General features: G+C 34.6%; 2 protein-coding genes across 3 annotated transcripts; one reads left to right on the top strand and one right to left on the bottom strand.

Annotated features, from left to right (window-relative positions):
- The first annotated feature begins 934 nt into the window (after window positions 1-934).
- On the top strand, window positions 935-1,738 carry LOC139893076 (uncharacterized). The gene has a single exon (XM_071876215.1). It carries the CDS (start codon window positions 935-937, stop codon window positions 1,736-1,738), a length of 804 nt encoding a protein of 267 aa, XP_071732316.1.
- Window positions 1,739-6,732: 4,994 nt separating this feature from the next.
- Window positions 6,733-14,211, bottom strand: LOC139867559 (uncharacterized). 2 transcript variants are annotated; one of them, XM_071855930.1, is made up of 12 exons: window positions 13,763-14,211; window positions 13,467-13,537; window positions 12,518-12,601; window positions 11,438-11,734; window positions 10,374-10,513; window positions 10,106-10,193; window positions 9,835-10,017; window positions 8,951-9,112; window positions 8,604-8,797; window positions 8,311-8,461; window positions 8,027-8,192; window positions 6,733-7,144 (listed from the first exon to the last, which is right to left on the bottom strand). In XM_071855930.1, exons 1-12 carry the CDS (start codon window positions 14,139-14,141, stop codon window positions 7,104-7,106), a joined length of 1,956 nt encoding a protein of 651 aa, XP_071712031.1. In that variant the 5' UTR covers window positions 14,142-14,211; the 3' UTR covers window positions 6,733-7,103. The 2 variants fall into 2 exon arrangements, with proteins under 2 accessions (XP_071712031.1, XP_071712038.1); XM_071855937.1 differs by having other exon boundaries at window positions 13,494-13,537.
- Between the last annotated feature and the right edge of the window lie 2,352 nt (window positions 14,212-16,563).

Here is a 16,563-nt window from a genome sequence, read left to right as displayed (position 1 = left end):
AGATGTTTTGAATTAGCTTCGAGTTTGAAGGTAAATTTTCACAAAAGTTGTCTTTACGGTGTGGGTGTGGATTCGGTAGAAATTAATGGTCTTGCTAGTAGAATGGGATGTCAAGCTAGTAAATTTCCATTTATTTATCTTGGATTACCGATTGGTGCTAAAATGAATAAGTAAAAGATTGGGATCCTATAATCATCAAGATTAAGAAAAGACTTTCGGAATGGAAAATGCGTTCGATGTCCTTTGGTGGTCGGTTAGTACTCCTAAAATCGGTTCTTAATAGTCTTTCATTGTATTAATTTGCACTCTTCCGTGCTCCGCCTTGCGTACTTAAAATTGTAGAGAGTGTGAGGCGAAAATTCTTTTGGGGTGGGGACCTTTTAGGCACAAAAATGTCTTGGGTTAAGTGGGCCACAACTTTCCTACCATATGAGGGGGGGATGGGGGTTTGAACATTGGGTCGTTCAAAAGTAAAAATCTTGCTCTCTTGGCCAAGTGGTGGTGGAGGTTCAAAACCGAAACCAATTGCTTATGGGTCAAGGTGATTCGTAGCATTTATGGAATTGACGGCGGCTTGAGGTCGGGAGGTGGGCTCGCTCATCTCTTGTCTTTGGGTATTTGGAATAACATTATATATGCAGGTTTCCAAATTGAAGATCTAAACATCCCATTCTCAAGTTCATTTAGGCGATCTATAGGTGATGGTAGTTCAACAGAATTTTGGAATGAAGTGTGGTGCGGTTCGGAGAGTCTCAAATGTGCTTTTCCCAGATTATCTAGACTTTATGCAAACAAGTCTGCGTTGATTTCTGATCGAGTTAAATCGGGGTTGCAGCCTTCCAATATTTTAGTTCAGCAGACTCAAGTCGCGGGTTAGGCCCAATAGGCATCCGGTTCAGTCTTCGGTGGTCAACCACAGGTTTTTGGTTCAGTCATGGATGGTCAACATCAATCACAGCAGCTTCGGTCAGCGGGCGAGTTCGTAGGGGTTCAAACAGAAGGTCAGTTGAGTGAAGCTTCTTCAAGCCGTAGGGGTAATTCAGGTTCTGTGTGTATTCGGTTTGAATGGTGTTGGTCAAGGGATCCTAGAGGGCGTACGGCAGGTGAGCTGGAGGAATTTTGCAACTTATTGAAAACAATATCCTTCGATTTCAATCGCCAAGAGACATGGCCTTGGTCTCTTGCAAGTAACGGTATTTTCGAGGTAAAAAACTTATCGAAGCTTATTGACAGTGAGCTACTTGGTAGCGAGTCTCCTCCGACACAAGAGACTCTGAGAAACAATCTTGTCCCCAAAAAAATAGAAGTTTTTGTTTGGAGAGCCTTAAAAAAAAGATTGCCAGTTAGGATCGAACTTGACAAGCGGGGCATTGACTTACATAGTGTCCGATGCCCCGTTTGTGATGACGGTCTTGAATCGGTAGATCATGCTTTATTCGAATGTAAATCTTCTTCGGACGTGTGGGCTCGTATTTTAAAGTGGTGGAATTTCAATACCACCACATGTGCATCCGATTTACTTCGGGGTAAATCTTCGTATGCTATGTCTTCTCTCGGATCAAAATTTTGGCAAGACGTAGAGTGGATATGCGCTTATTCGATATGGAAGCACTGTAATTCTTTGGTGTTTCAAGGCAAACGTAGTATTTCTCCGGTGATTCTTAATGAGATTCAAGTTAAATCATTCGAATGGATCTCGGCTAGACTCAAAGGTGTTTCCATCGATTGGTTTAGTTAGTTAGTTAATCCTTATATGTATGTAGTTTCGTAGAGATTTAGGTCGCAACCTTTGCTCCCTAGATTGTATATAGTTTAGTGTTTTTGTATCGTGCTGGTTCATCCAGGACTTATGGATGTACCTTTGATGTATCCTTGGATTTTTATAATTCTTGCCTTTCAAAAAAAAAAAAAAAAGGCTTTACAATATTTTGAAATTGGTGTTTCTTTGATAGCTACAAACACAAACAAACATATATTTTTAATAATATATATATATATATATATATATATATATATATATATATATATATATATATATATATATATATATATATACACACACACACACACACACTATAGGTACAATAATAATCTATACTCCCTCCGTCCCAAAATCTATTGTCCCCAAACAAAAAATACACAGTTTTAGAAAATTTCACTAACTTCATTCTCTACCAATAACATATCTTCTCTCTCCAGATTAACCTCTTTTGATTGGTTGAAAAAGAATCTGAACAATTAATTTGGGACATTCAAAAATGAAATAATGGACAATAGATTTGGGACGGAGGGAGTATATCATTTCTTCTTCTTTCCATCTTAAAAAAAACTCAATAATACAACATTGGTAATATTGTGTGCTCTTGTGAATGATTGATAAGAAAAAATGGAATGGAGATGAAGATGATTGATATGTAAAAATGAAATGGAGATGAAATATTTATAGGCTACAAAAAAGAATAACTGACTTTAATTAGAAGATGAAAAATTTACCTATTTATGGATCATCAATTAAATAAATATAATTTAGGACATTTTTATTTAATATAGTTTTAACTTTTTTTTAACTTTTTTACCATCATATTTTTTTTTACTTTTTTACCCGTCTAATAAATTACTTAGATAAATTTTATTGAGCTAATAAGAATATTTATGAATTATGACTCTAGGAGTCAATATATATATATATATATATATATATTAGCTACAATAATAATATATATATATCATTTTTTCTTCTTTCCATCTTAAAAAAAAAAAAAAAAACTCACAAATACAACATTGGTAATATGGTATGGTCTTGTGGATGATTGATATGAAAAACAGAATGGAGATGAAGATGATTGATATGGAAAAATAAAATGGAGATGAAATATTTATAGGCTACAAAAAAGAATAACTGACTTTAATTAAAAGATGAAAAGTTTATCTATTTATGGATCATCAATTAATTAAATATAATTTATGACATTTTTATTTAATGTAGTTTTTTAGTTTTTTTTTTTAACATTTTTAGCATCATAAATTTTTTTACTTTTTTACCCGTTTAATAAATGACTTAGATAAATTTTATTGAGTTAATAAGCATATTTATGACTCTAGGAGTCAATATTTATAGATATATATAATTATTTAATATTTTTTAAATTTTTTTAACGTTTTTACTATCATAAATTTTTTACTTTTTTACCCGTCTAATAAATGACTTAGATAAATTTTATTGAGTTAATAAGCATACTTATGACTGTAGGAGTCAATATTAGATAAATTTTATTGAGTTAATAAGCATACTTATGACTGTAGGAGTCAATATTTATAGATATATAGATAGATAGATATAGATGATAGATTATATTATAGATAGTAATAATAACAACAACTAAGAGTTCTTTCAAGAGTCATTAATTCAATGAAATTACGTAGAAGCTTTTACTTTACTTCATTTAGTTAATGGATAATATGTAGTGTAATATATAGTATTAGCTACTAGCATAATTCTTTACTAGTGAAATGACTCGTGGAACTACGGGTTTGTTTAATCGAAACAGTTTAATGATATGTTTTAGATATTAAGTGAACGTAAATGCTAAAGTTATTTAGTTTAATGACCCTTGGAATCACAGAGTCCGGCTAAGAAACTCGTCAGCTGAACATTTCATCAAACACCTAAAATGCATATTAAACAATCTACATCTAATCATAAGAGATAATATTGGTTGTCATTTTATATTAAAAATGTATACTAAAATATATATTTAGAATTGGTTTCCTTCTACCTAGCTTTTATATCTTCTCGTAATCAATTCAAAATAATTGATTAAAATAATTCAAAATTATTTAGATTAATGACATCACCCACCATGCTTAGATTTTTTTCTTTTTCTTTTTGATTTTTTCTTAACAATTGAATTAGCCTAATAATGACATAACCATTATAAGATTTTAATATTAACTATATAGATAAATTAGTATAGCCTAATATTTGAATTCCTATGAATTTTAAGAAAAATAAAAGCGAAAGAAAAAATTGAGACAATTGAAAATTATGAAGCCACGATAAAAACATATTCTATTTTTTATATTTTTATATTTTCTTTTAAATGTTTATCTATCTATTATTATTAATATATATTGAACTTAATTTAATAATAAATAAAACTTGAGTTTTGATTGGTCAATTGAATCGATAAAACTTGAGTTTGATTGGTCAATTGATGAATCATAATTTTATAATTAAATGTCCAAAATCTTTTACCTTTATATATGTAGTGAAGTGATGAATTAAAACATCAATGATTAATACATATGTACATTATACTCTTCTCCAAGTTTCAGTTTGTGTAATTGAACATACTTCATGTTTGTTTCTTTTTTTTTTATGGTACTAATTCTTTAGTCAATAATCAAGTTTTTTTTGGATAAACGAGGAAACCCTAATATGTATGAACGAGCACATTGGCTCCTCCATAGAATGTAAAACCTCGGGTAATCAAGCCGCCGGAGTGCGAGACTTGGTACCGGGTGAATTGCGTATTATGCGCACCCTCTTGTCACACTCCCTTTTTGAACAATTTACATAGCCAAGAGTTGTACCCGGGTGGTGTGCTTCATTTGGTAACTCAGTGGCCACTCTGGCAAGCCTGCGTGATTAATCAATAACCAAGTTTTGATCATTATTGAGAAAGGAAGAACACTATTTTCCTTGTCGATACACGGTTTAGAGCATATAAAGCACATGATAGGAAAAATCCAACCAAGGTGTTCATCGTCGAATATCCCAGAGGCTCATACAAAGACAACCACAAAGCAAGGTAGGGAACAGATCTAAGGAAAGTGGGTTGAAGGAATGTGGGTAAAAAAAACGAAGAGCAATAGAAATTTAGGGTTATATCTGATGATGATGAAGACATGGATATGGAGATGCTAAATAAAGCTATATATTAGTGTTGTCTTAATTTTGGATGTTTTAGAGAATTTTAAGTTACTTTGCAAGGTTGAAAACCTAAACCAAATCGAAATAAAATATTTGGGCGGAATCGAAATAACATATTTACCTTTATAAATTTTGATCCACCATTACCCTAACTGGCGGATCCAGTGTATTAAGAGAGAGGAGGGGGGGGGGGGGGGGGGGGGGGACCGCCCCCGGTGGATTTCGAAATTTTAGTGCAAATTTTTTCAGTTTTTCGATTTTGCCCCTGGTGGAAAAAAATTTTTGCCCCAAACCCTTCATATTTTGCCCCAAAACCTTCGTATTTTGGTCAAAAACCTTCAAATTTTGCTTAAAAAAACTCTATATTTTGCTCCAAAATATCTATATTTTGCAAAAAAAAAAAAAATCCCTACGTTTTAAAAAAAAAAATTCGCCCCCGGTGAAAAAAATTTCTGGATCCGCACATTTACCCTCTAATTTGAAAGATTCAGATATCACTACACCACCCTTAAAATCATCTCATTTTTGCAAACACAACAATACTAAATTCACTGCTACTTGACACCCAACGTGTAATCACATGCAACATTTCAGGTGTGAGATCAAAATGAGGTTAGTACTGATCTGTTCGTAAAAACAATAAGTTTAATGGTGATGATAGTGAAATCTAATTCTTTCAGAATATAGTTATTACGGTTCAAAATTGATAGGAGAGAGACAATTTGGATTATTGGATATGACAAGTTGAAGGAGGGAGTGCATCCCATTTTTTTTTTGTTTTTTTTTGTTTTTTTTTTTTTTAAACAAAGCGAAGCCTAGAAAAATCAATGGAGCGGAGTTGCGGAATTTCAACGTCCAAGGCTTGTGGGGTCTTTTTGTGGCGTTCTTTCGTTGTTTTTGTAAGGTTCTATTTTTTGTGGGTTGTCAGTTTTTGTGGTCTTGATCATTTTAATGATGCCTCTAGTTTTTTCGGGATAGAAAAACATTTCCTGAGTAAGTCCCTCGTACCATTCAATTTATAGATGATAGCCTTCTGACAAGTATAACCCGGCCAAAATGACTCTTGGAGTGCCTCGGTAATTGTAAACGAAATACAAGTTAAATCGTTCGAATGGATCTCGAGTAGAATCAAAGGAAAACATATCGATTGGTTAAATTGGCTTGTAAACCCTTATGTATTTTTAGTTTTATAATCTCGTGTGGGTTGCTTTCTCTACTTCCCATTTGTTGTTCGTGATATTGTGGATCGGCCTTTCCTTTGTGCGGTCGATGCCTTGTATTGTTTTCCTTGTTTTGTTATTTATTTCATCCTGCTTTTCAAAAAAAAAAATAACCCGGCCAATATCTGTAATACCCTTGACCAAAACGAACCAAAATTCATTTCACGAGGCTATACAGCTTATGCTAAAACTTGATGAAGAAACCGATCAGACTCTCAACAACTTTAATACACACCCACCAAAATAAAACACTAATTAAGCTTCTTGACAAAGACCATGTGTGTTTCACGTGGGTGTCATCAACACTGATCCGGTACCTGTTAGGCTGTCAAGTACGTTTAAAGGTTTTCATGTGTACACAAAAAGGCACATAAATGTGCATTGAAAGTGTTTCACTGTGTGTATTGATGTCGGTGACGTAGAAATCAAAAAATGGTGGTACACGGCCGTTAATGTTAGTTAAGATATGATCAAATACGGATACTTGACCAATTTCATTATGCAAACAAAGGTGGTTAGGTTATGCGATTTAGCACAAAGTCCAGTCCGGTAACCTTACTATAAAAGACAGTTCAAGACTTCAAGTTAAGCCTACAAGGAGTATATTACATATATCGACCAAATCTGTACAATTATAAGTTACATAATAATGTAATGCAACTGTTGTGTGTAAGTCCTTGTAGGTGCATTAAAAAATTTGTGCCCACAATTGTCTGAAATGCACCATTAAAACTCCCAACTACCCTCCCTGTAGGCCGGTTTTAATGCCCCAATAGTTTCATAAAATGACAGCTGAAGGCTCGAAGCTTTGCACTAAATTAAGACCGTACAGAAATTATGAATCTTACTGTATAACATAAATCATAAAATTGATGGCAGTAGTTGCTGTGAGTTAAAACACCTCCACCTAAACTACAAGATCGATGGATCATGTTGCAACTGCCAACTTTTTACGTGAGATTTGGTTTTGGTTTTGATGTTGAATCTTGACCTGCACATACATAGATATGCGTTAATATATCATATGTATATTATTAATAAATTATTCATTTTATTTGAGGATGGTAACAAGAAAGACAAAATATAAAGTCATGTATTCTGATAGCCAAATGTAACCATAATCAGAAAGGTAAATAGCTTTTAGTAAATGCAAAACACCATCAGTTTCTGATGTGATGGGGGCATCAGTCATGGTTACAAACGGCGGTTGCAGCAGTTTGGTGACTAGCCCGTCCAGAAAAACGTTTAATAAGTCAGTCATAGTCACAAGTCAGGTCAATGTCAGTCAAAAGTTGACTTTCTGTCTAGCCTTGTTCTAGTGTAAACAGAAGTCCAATACCCATTTGAAAATTAGCTGGGAAAAAAATTGACTTACATAGTATCCCGTAAAGATAAATATATGAATACACTATAATTATTGAAAACATTACATTATAAATACCTATATATTATTTAAACTAACACCACATCATCTTATATAAATCATTTATTTTTAAAATATTTATGTAATTTTTTTTTTTTTTTTGTGTTTTACGTATTTATATGTAATACAAGTCAACGTTGGTCAACGTCCGTCTCGACTCTCAGCCTCGTCTCAACAGACTCGTCTTCATCTGGTGTCTTTTATAACTTATGGTATAGCTAGACAAGCAATAAACTTTACAGCAAAACCTTGTGGTCATGTAACCAATAATACAACTACTTTCATGTTCATATATCGAAGTGTGCCCAGCCAATTATCGCATTTTTTGGACCAATTTACTTTGCAAAAAACAAGACTCGCAAGCAAAGTACTAACTTGTTTTATACTACTGAACTTAAATGTGAGAAGCAATGAATAATAACAATGAAAATGGTGCCTGTTAATGCTTACCAGCATCCCTCTCCGATTTCTTCCGACTGCGCCATAAAAGACGTATCGGGGTGCCCAAAAATCCAGCATCAGATCTAAGTTGTTTCTCCATATAACGCCGGTACGTTTCAGGGAAAAGTTTTGAATCATTCACAAAGAAAACAAAAGTAGGCGGCCTTATAGCTGCCTGTAAAAGGCATTTAATCAGGTACACGGATCACCACCATAAAATAAAATGTGATTAAAAAGGTTAAATGGCTGCAGTAATAAGATAATTGCCAAAACCAATAGCATTACATAATTACCTGAGTGCAATAATAAAGGCGTCCTCTTTTTCCACCTCTTGTCCTAGGTGGCGACTTAAAAGCTAAAGCCTCGTGCACCACTTGATTCAATGTGGCTGTACTAAGTCTCCTAGATCTCTCTTTTTCAACATCACTTGCAGCAACAATGATTCTGGAGTATTTCATTTATTTATTACAATTTAATTCAATAAATAAAATACATAAGGGGTCAAAAGTAAAACTGTGGTATTGATCAATATGACACAAATAGTAAGTTTTTAAGGAGATATAAATAATAAAGAATAGAAACGTACTTATCAACGCTGTTCCCAACTATTGCAGTTGAATAAACAATAGGTGCCCAGTTGAGAATGCGAAGCTTCGTCCTAACATCTTCTTCGTAATGCAATGTTGTCTGTTGGTTTTTATTTGGTATCGTGTCCCATTTGTTCACAACAATCAGACACCCTTTGCCTTCCCTTTCTATTCTTTCTGCAATCTTGTAATCCTATACCCAAAATATAAAGTCATGTATTCTTCCTTGGGTTATAAAAAGTATCCAACTCACCTAAGATTCTATTGTATGTTTCCAACTTTAGAAAGTATCCAAACCTTGATTGATCTAGAACTTTCTAGATAAGGAAATTTACAAACATTATACCTGCTCTGTAATACAGGCCAAAGCCTCGATTACAAGAGCCACGACATCGGAACGTCGAACTGCACGAAATGCTCTATTAACAGACAAAGCTTCTGTGGTGCTACCTGATGAAGCCACAGCCGCCCTTCTCCTAATACCAGCAGTATCAATGAGACGAAATTTCTGCAAGATATATATTGATTTAGAACATATATAAAATTGTAACTTGCTTTAGTCTAATATAGTAATATCTATTTGGATTTTTCTCAAGTTAATCAGTTTGAATATATTATATCCATTATTGTAAAAGTCAGGCGAGTCAGCCGATGCATTGGCCAACGCGTTGGTTTGTAGACTATCCCGTCCCGAGTCGCCCAAAAACGCCTTAAACGTCTGTCAACACTAAAAAGTCTGTAAAAGTCGGTAAAGTCAGTCAGAGTCGGGTCTGAGTCGGTCAAAGTTAGGTAAAAATTTGAATTTTTAAGTTTAGATTTTGTGGCATATATCTTATGTTTTATGTTTGATATATCTATGTGTAATACATATATGTTTAATTTATTTATTTATATATTACTAAAAGTCAATGTTGGTCAACGCTGACTCGTCCCCGTCTCGTCCCTGACTTGACCGACTTTTACAACCATGGATATATCAGTGAATGCCACATCAGGAACTGTCAACATGGTCAAAGTTACCAACATGTCAGCTTTCCATCATCGTAATTGACACGTGACTGGGTCAGAGATATCACAAATTAAAAAATTTGAATGTTGCTTACCATATATCAGCAATTTTTATAATACGTTGCTTTTCTATGGTCAAAAAACAAAGTTCAATTAACGAAATATAAATCCGTCTAAAGTACATTACTAGCTTATAGACTCTGTTTATTGTAAGAGAAAAACCTGGCCATCTGGTCCTTCAAACTCAGTATCAATGGCATCTCGTGTGGTTCCACTAACTGGACTAACAATGGTTCGGTCCTCTCCAACCAATGCATTCAAAATACTACTTTTACCGACATTTGGACGTCCCACAATCGCAATTGAAGGGACGTAGTCTTCTTCTTTATTCTGAATATCTGCATCCTGTATGTAAATATCACTAATTTTTTAAGAATACGCAACAGTAATTACATATACCCGTGCTTTATTAATGCACATGGAAGGAGAGTACCTCGGTTATTCCTACACCAGCGCACACAAGATCAAGAAGCTCTCCAGTTCCAGTTCCAGAAACAGCAGATATAGGAAGTGGCGTAAACCTAAGAAAATTGGATTTCATATAATCACATATGAACTTAGGTATATAATTTGGTAAGTAGCCGGTCAATTTCAAATTTTAGATATGTGACTTCATCAACTAATGCATCTAAAAGTAAACTATTTGATTTTGAGCCTTATCAATGACAAACTACCAGAAGTTAGAAATGGAATTGGCTTACCCAAGAGACCAAAATTCTGATGCTTGCATTACTCCTTTGCGTGGTGATTCACACTTATTAACGGCCAGTATGATAGTTTTGTGTGAATAATTTCTTCGAAGCCAGTCCCCTATTTCCACATCAGCTGCATTCAAGCCGGCCTGTTCAAAGTTAGTTATGTAGGGCCCTCACAACACAAGGATTCAACAGGGACAAGCAACCAGAGAAGCTTGCAGTATTGATACAAAAAATGAAGGTTAACAGAAAGAAATCAAGAATTATGACATACTTTTAAAAACACAAATTGCAATAACTATCAAAGGCTGCAAAGTAGAAACATATAGCATGTTGAGCAAAAACATAGATTAATTATCACAATGAAGTAAAACTGATGGCACTTCCACAATTATGATGTAAAGATTTCATTCTAAGTCAGTACTTGAGATCTTATTAGATTATTCTAGTGAAATGGGCAATTAACTGACGTAATAAGGAAGGTAATTTGTATTTTATAAATTGATAGCACTTCTGCAATTTCATATCTTAGATTACTACAAAACCTGCATTCAAAAAATAAATAGCTCTACATCTCTACGGCTATGTTTGGTTAGGAGCTTTTTGAAGTTTTTAGCTACTAGCTTTTATGAAAAAGCTCCTATCTATTAAAAATTTTCGTTTGGTTAAAAGAGCTTAAAGCTTTTAGACGGAGGAAAAAGCTATAAGCTAAAAGCTCATAGAACTAGCGTTTCAGATGGTAGCTCCTAGCTTATTGCCATTTTACTCTTTACTTTTACAGTTTCAGTACTCTGCCAAACACCTGAATACATATAAAAGTAAACGTATACGAGCTACCATCTATCAGCTACAAACTACCTGCTAGTTTTGCCAAACATACACCAAATCTAAACATACACCAAATCTGTCTCTTTTCAAACAATGGTAATGGTAATGATATTTATTATGAACTTCAACAAGACAAAAGCAAGCGCTATGATGCTATCTACACTACTTTTAGCATGTATCACAAATTAAACATGATAAGCAAACATTACACTAAATATATGTTGTTGGTTTACAAACGATACCTGGCCATCAACTACAAATATAACGACTGATGACTCTTCTACTGCAACAGTAGCTTGTCTCTCAATCATTGACGGCATTCGGGCAACAGCAGCCTCTCTAGAAGCCAGAGGAATACCTTCCATCCCAATGGTGGTTGAGACAGATAACTGTTGTTCCATAACTTCTGTCTGTGACTTTGAAACTGTGAGAACTCCTCCGGTGTCAATAACCATAAATTCATGGTTTCCCCAAAAGGATCTACCATACAAGCGATCCCGAGTAACCCCAGGTTCATCAACTACAATAGCTTTGTTACCCTGCAACAGATATAATTAAAACAATATCAGAAGTTATAATCTCCATAATAAATTATTCTTGTTGTTGCCAAGGTTGCGCAATTCGCTACTCAGAATTAATCGGTAGAAACTTTGGAAGGAGTAATCAGAAATTCGGGGATCAATCGGATTTTATTTTTCATACATTTAAATAATAAATTTTCAAAATTATATGTGTAATTATAGAAGAAAACCGTAACCATAAACATAAACTTTAACATAATTGTCTAAAATCATAAATTAATCATTCATTTGTTCAAAAACTTTGAAATTCTATCTTAAATTCATAATATAATGTTGATCAATTTTGACTTTGACCGACTTTGACCAACGAATCCGTTTTTGACCCATTAACCGGCGTTGACCGATTAATTAAACAATTTTTTGGAAAATTGGATCGGTCTGTTCTTAAAAAGGAGTGATCGATGGTTAATAGGGTAGTAATCGGGGTTTTTTACAACAATGGTTATTGCTATAAATGTTACTTGAATTAGACGACTTAGATGTTCCCATGGTTGTAAGTCTGCCGACTAGACTGACTAGTTGAGATTTAGAAGTAGTCCAACCAGCCCACGACTACTAATTTATTCGGTCAAAGTCCCGTAAAATGTATACAGATTCAAATTGGCCAATTATTCCATACAGGGTCCCAACCGACTAGTCCCTTACTAGCGACTTTTACAACCTCGGATGTTCCCTATGTTAATAAGACATAATTCTATTTAGAAAAACATAACAGTGGGACAGATAATGATAAAATTATACCCCAACAAGGCGATTAAATAATGCCGATTTACCAACATTCGGTCTTCCAACAATTGAAACCTTAGGAAGAAGGTGATCAGGTATCTGCATAAGTTGAAAATCAATTAAGTTAATATCAGGCAACTACAAAATTTTCATAATAACCGTTTATCTCTATGATTAGAGACAAGTTCAAATTGTTAAAATTTATAAGCCTCAACTCCAACAAGATATGACCAACTTCTATACATAATTGAAAACAGTTTTGATAGTTACAATCACAATTTAATAGTTCTTTTGTTATACAAAAGAACTAAAGTAAATTTCAAGCAGGAATTAAAACCCATGGAAATTTGATTTTACCATTTTCATGGCGTCTAAATTTTATTTTATTTAAAAAAAAAAAAATCCTACTTATTGGTCGGAGGTCCACTCGGAAGCAATCTCTCTATCCGTCGAATAGAGAGAGGGATGACTTTCTCTACTTTTGAGAGTGTTTTCACTCTGGGCGGAGAAATGACTTGTCTTTATTCTCGGATAGGGGAAGGATTGTCTACATCTCACCTCCCCCATACACCACTTATGTGGTGTTGGGTTTTGTTGTTGTTGTTAAAGATTAGACTCACTAATACTTCATTTGTGCCCAATACTTCATCAATTCATCTCAAAATGTTTTCAAGACGTATTACAAGTTTACAACCTACCAAGTGAATATTGCATACAATCAACAACTGAATGCTACCCACATTCATAGTTTGAAGTATTTTACCAATTAAAGATTAGACTCACTAGTCAATACTACTAAGTGAATCTCTTGAATAAAACCAATGAGCTACAAAAACAACATCATTCCCCAATCAACAATTGCACTAGATATTTCCTACCTATAAAGACTTTAACACACAGAAATATAGATTGAATTACGCATTTCAACAACCGGAAAAATATATGTATGAATATGCTTACTAACATTTACAGGTTTGATACTTTCTCGCACCTTCTTTCGTCCACGACTTCCGTTTTCACTAATCGGATCTTCTTCTACAACATAAGAAAATGCCAATACATTCTTCAACCGATATTGAGCTAGAAAACTCATTACAACACTATAATACCAGTTCTAAAATATGCAGTCAGATTATCACAATCTCACCAACAAATGAACATGCATTTTTTTCTTCCTATAAAGTTACTATTAGCAGCACCTAAAATCAGTGTAGGCTCAAATATATGCTTAAACACTAGAAACACAAGTAAAACACGCACCGATTTTTAATTCCTTCGTTAAAGAAATCGAGTATTCACGAACGACGTTTTCCGCTTCCAATTCAAGCTCATCTACATCCAAATTTTCATCGCTGACGTCATCATAATCAGGCTCCACGTCATCTTCAAGTTCAGCTAGTTCATCTTCTTCTAGTGCTTCAAACTCCGATTCAGACTGAATACACGGTCGACTTGTGCTCAATCGATGTATTTTTTGAATATATACAGATGATAGAGATAACGATGTATTTGAAGATGCGTTTGGAATAAAAAGCGAAGAACATGAATTGAATCTGGAAATTGGAGAACTAAGGGAGAGGAAATTAGATAGAAAGAAACGTGTAGATGCTTCTATGGATGACATTGAAGATGATAGCATAAATTTTGTATGTTTATGAGAAGAATGAAGAAGATGAAGTTTCGCGGGTTACAGGTGCGAGTGAGATACAGTGAGGAGTTATCCATGGTGTATGATATACACATTTTGCTAACATACGCACGTAGTGATGTAATGAGCACTGAGCCACTTAGTAGTCCATGTTCTACGGGCTTAGGGGCTGATTAAATAAAAATTTGGGCCGTTTTCAAGAAACCTTGCGACCAAGCCCATGCAAGACACAAAATATTAACGTTTTTGCGACCTTGCGCCTTGCGTCCTTGCGTCTTATCCTATCAGGATTGAATTTTCTAGATAAGAATTTATCAGATTTTTTAGATGTTTACGTATAAAATTTTGTTGGGATACGTAGAATGTCCCTGGAACTTAATATTAACACTCTCATATCAGTTCATTTTAAATTAAATTCAGAGATTACAGGGGCGTAAAGGTACACTTTTAAGCATTTTTGGACTAATTTAATTATCATGAATTATGGTAATGATGATATATTTGTTGTTCATCTATGTTATGGTGGTTCTTTTGAGTATATTAACAACATACCCATATATTTTGCCCCTAGATTGTTTTAGAATTCGGTTAAAACTCCCAATTACGCCCTCAAAAACCAATAAATCGAAGAATATTGTTAAAAATGTTCTTTAATAAGCTTGAGATGCCACTCAATGCACCTGTTTTAATGAGATATGCGGTAGATAATCATGTTTTTGATATTACGGATGATTATGAAGACTTTAATGAGTTTTTACAATACGCAATCGCAAACGCCCCTATTGTTATTTATATTGTCAAGAGAGTACGAATGCACCAGCCACAATGAAACACAGAAACACACCAGCCACAACTGAACCCAAAAACACACCAGCCACAACCAAACCCAAAAAAACACCACCCACAACGAAACCAAGAAACACACCACCACCAACCAAACCCAGAACACACCAGCCTGAACCAAACCTCCATAATAACAATTTAGAACATGAACAACCTGAAATACCACCTCCAAACACGGAAGATTTTGATTTGTTTAACCATGGTGTTGAGAACGTATGTGAATTTAAAAAAAGCAGACCACCCGTTTGAATATGCTATCGTATCTAGTGATTCAGATGGAGCAAAAGACGGAGACGGTGAAGATGAAGATGAAGAAGAAAAGCAAGATTTATTCTGGAATATGCTACCTCTTTTGAGTCAGTAAGAGCAAGAGCACGAATTTACGACCCAAATACCACCACGTATAAGGTATCTGATTTAATTAAAGTTCGTCAGACGTTTTTAAATAAGGAAGAATATATAAACAATCTATTTAGAAAATGCCTTGCAGAAAACTTCCAAATCAAGCCGGTAAAGTCAAACAAATCTAGATACACAGCTAAATGTGTGTTGAAAAACTGTGATTGGAAATGCAGTGCTTACAAGATAAAGCACACTGAGAACTTTATGGTAAAAAAAATTGCATGACGTACACACATGCTCACGCACACAAATTATGGGAAACAATAAACATGCAAGCAAAAGGGTGTTGGGTAGTATTCTTATGAATTCATTCAAGTCTGGAAATCGAGAATATAAACCAAAAGATATACGTGAGGATATAGGCAACCGGTTTGGTGTGAGCATATCTTACAATCAAGCATGGAGGTTCAAGTGTCATACATTACAAATGCTTCGTGGCAGTAGTGATGGCTCATTCAGAATGCTTCCCATTTACCTACATAACATTAGGATCCACAACCCGAGAAGCGTAACTAATGTGATCACTGACAGCGAAAATAAATTTCTGATGTGTTACTATTCCTTTGGCGTAGTTTTAAGTTTAAAGATAAATTAATATTTATTATTCAATAAACAATACGCAAGGGACGCAAGATGAGTCTTGCGCCTTCAAAACCATTCGCAAGCTCGCATGCACGGCCTAGCGCCTGGTTAATAATGATACCGCAACCCGCATGCGCACCCCATATGTATGCGGGCACTCACTAGTGTGTGTATGCTTGTGCTTGTGTGCAGTATGCGAATTCGTATCTAATGCCTTTGTTCTCGGTACAGCAAATACTTGGCTATCAAGTAAATATCTTTTCCATAATTACATCCGTGATTCGGGGGGGTTTGTTATGGAAAGGATTGCCTTTATCTCGGATGGTTCTAGAATTAGGGTTCGCCTATATATACAAACCCTAACTATCATTCTAGACATCATCACGTTACGTAACCATCATATGCTACACGTCTTACGTGTCCAACATCATCTAGTATCTTCTCAAGGTTAACAGGTTAGTTTCTTGATTAACTAGCACCTACAACCTTACTTGGGGCCTTCAGGTCGACGACCTGTCATCGAAGGTGGACTTAATCACTTGGCCACCCCGCCGACATCATCATGTCGGCCAGGGTTATTCACGGT

Source organism: Rutidosis leptorrhynchoides, chromosome 1 (assembly GCF_046630445.1).
Source record: "Rutidosis leptorrhynchoides isolate AG116_Rl617_1_P2 chromosome 1, CSIRO_AGI_Rlap_v1, whole genome shotgun sequence".
NCBI lineage: Eukaryota > Viridiplantae > Streptophyta > Magnoliopsida > Asterales > Asteraceae > Rutidosis > Rutidosis leptorrhynchoides.
Note: the sequence above shows the minus strand (reverse complement) of the source record. Positions and strands in the feature narration are given on the sequence as shown.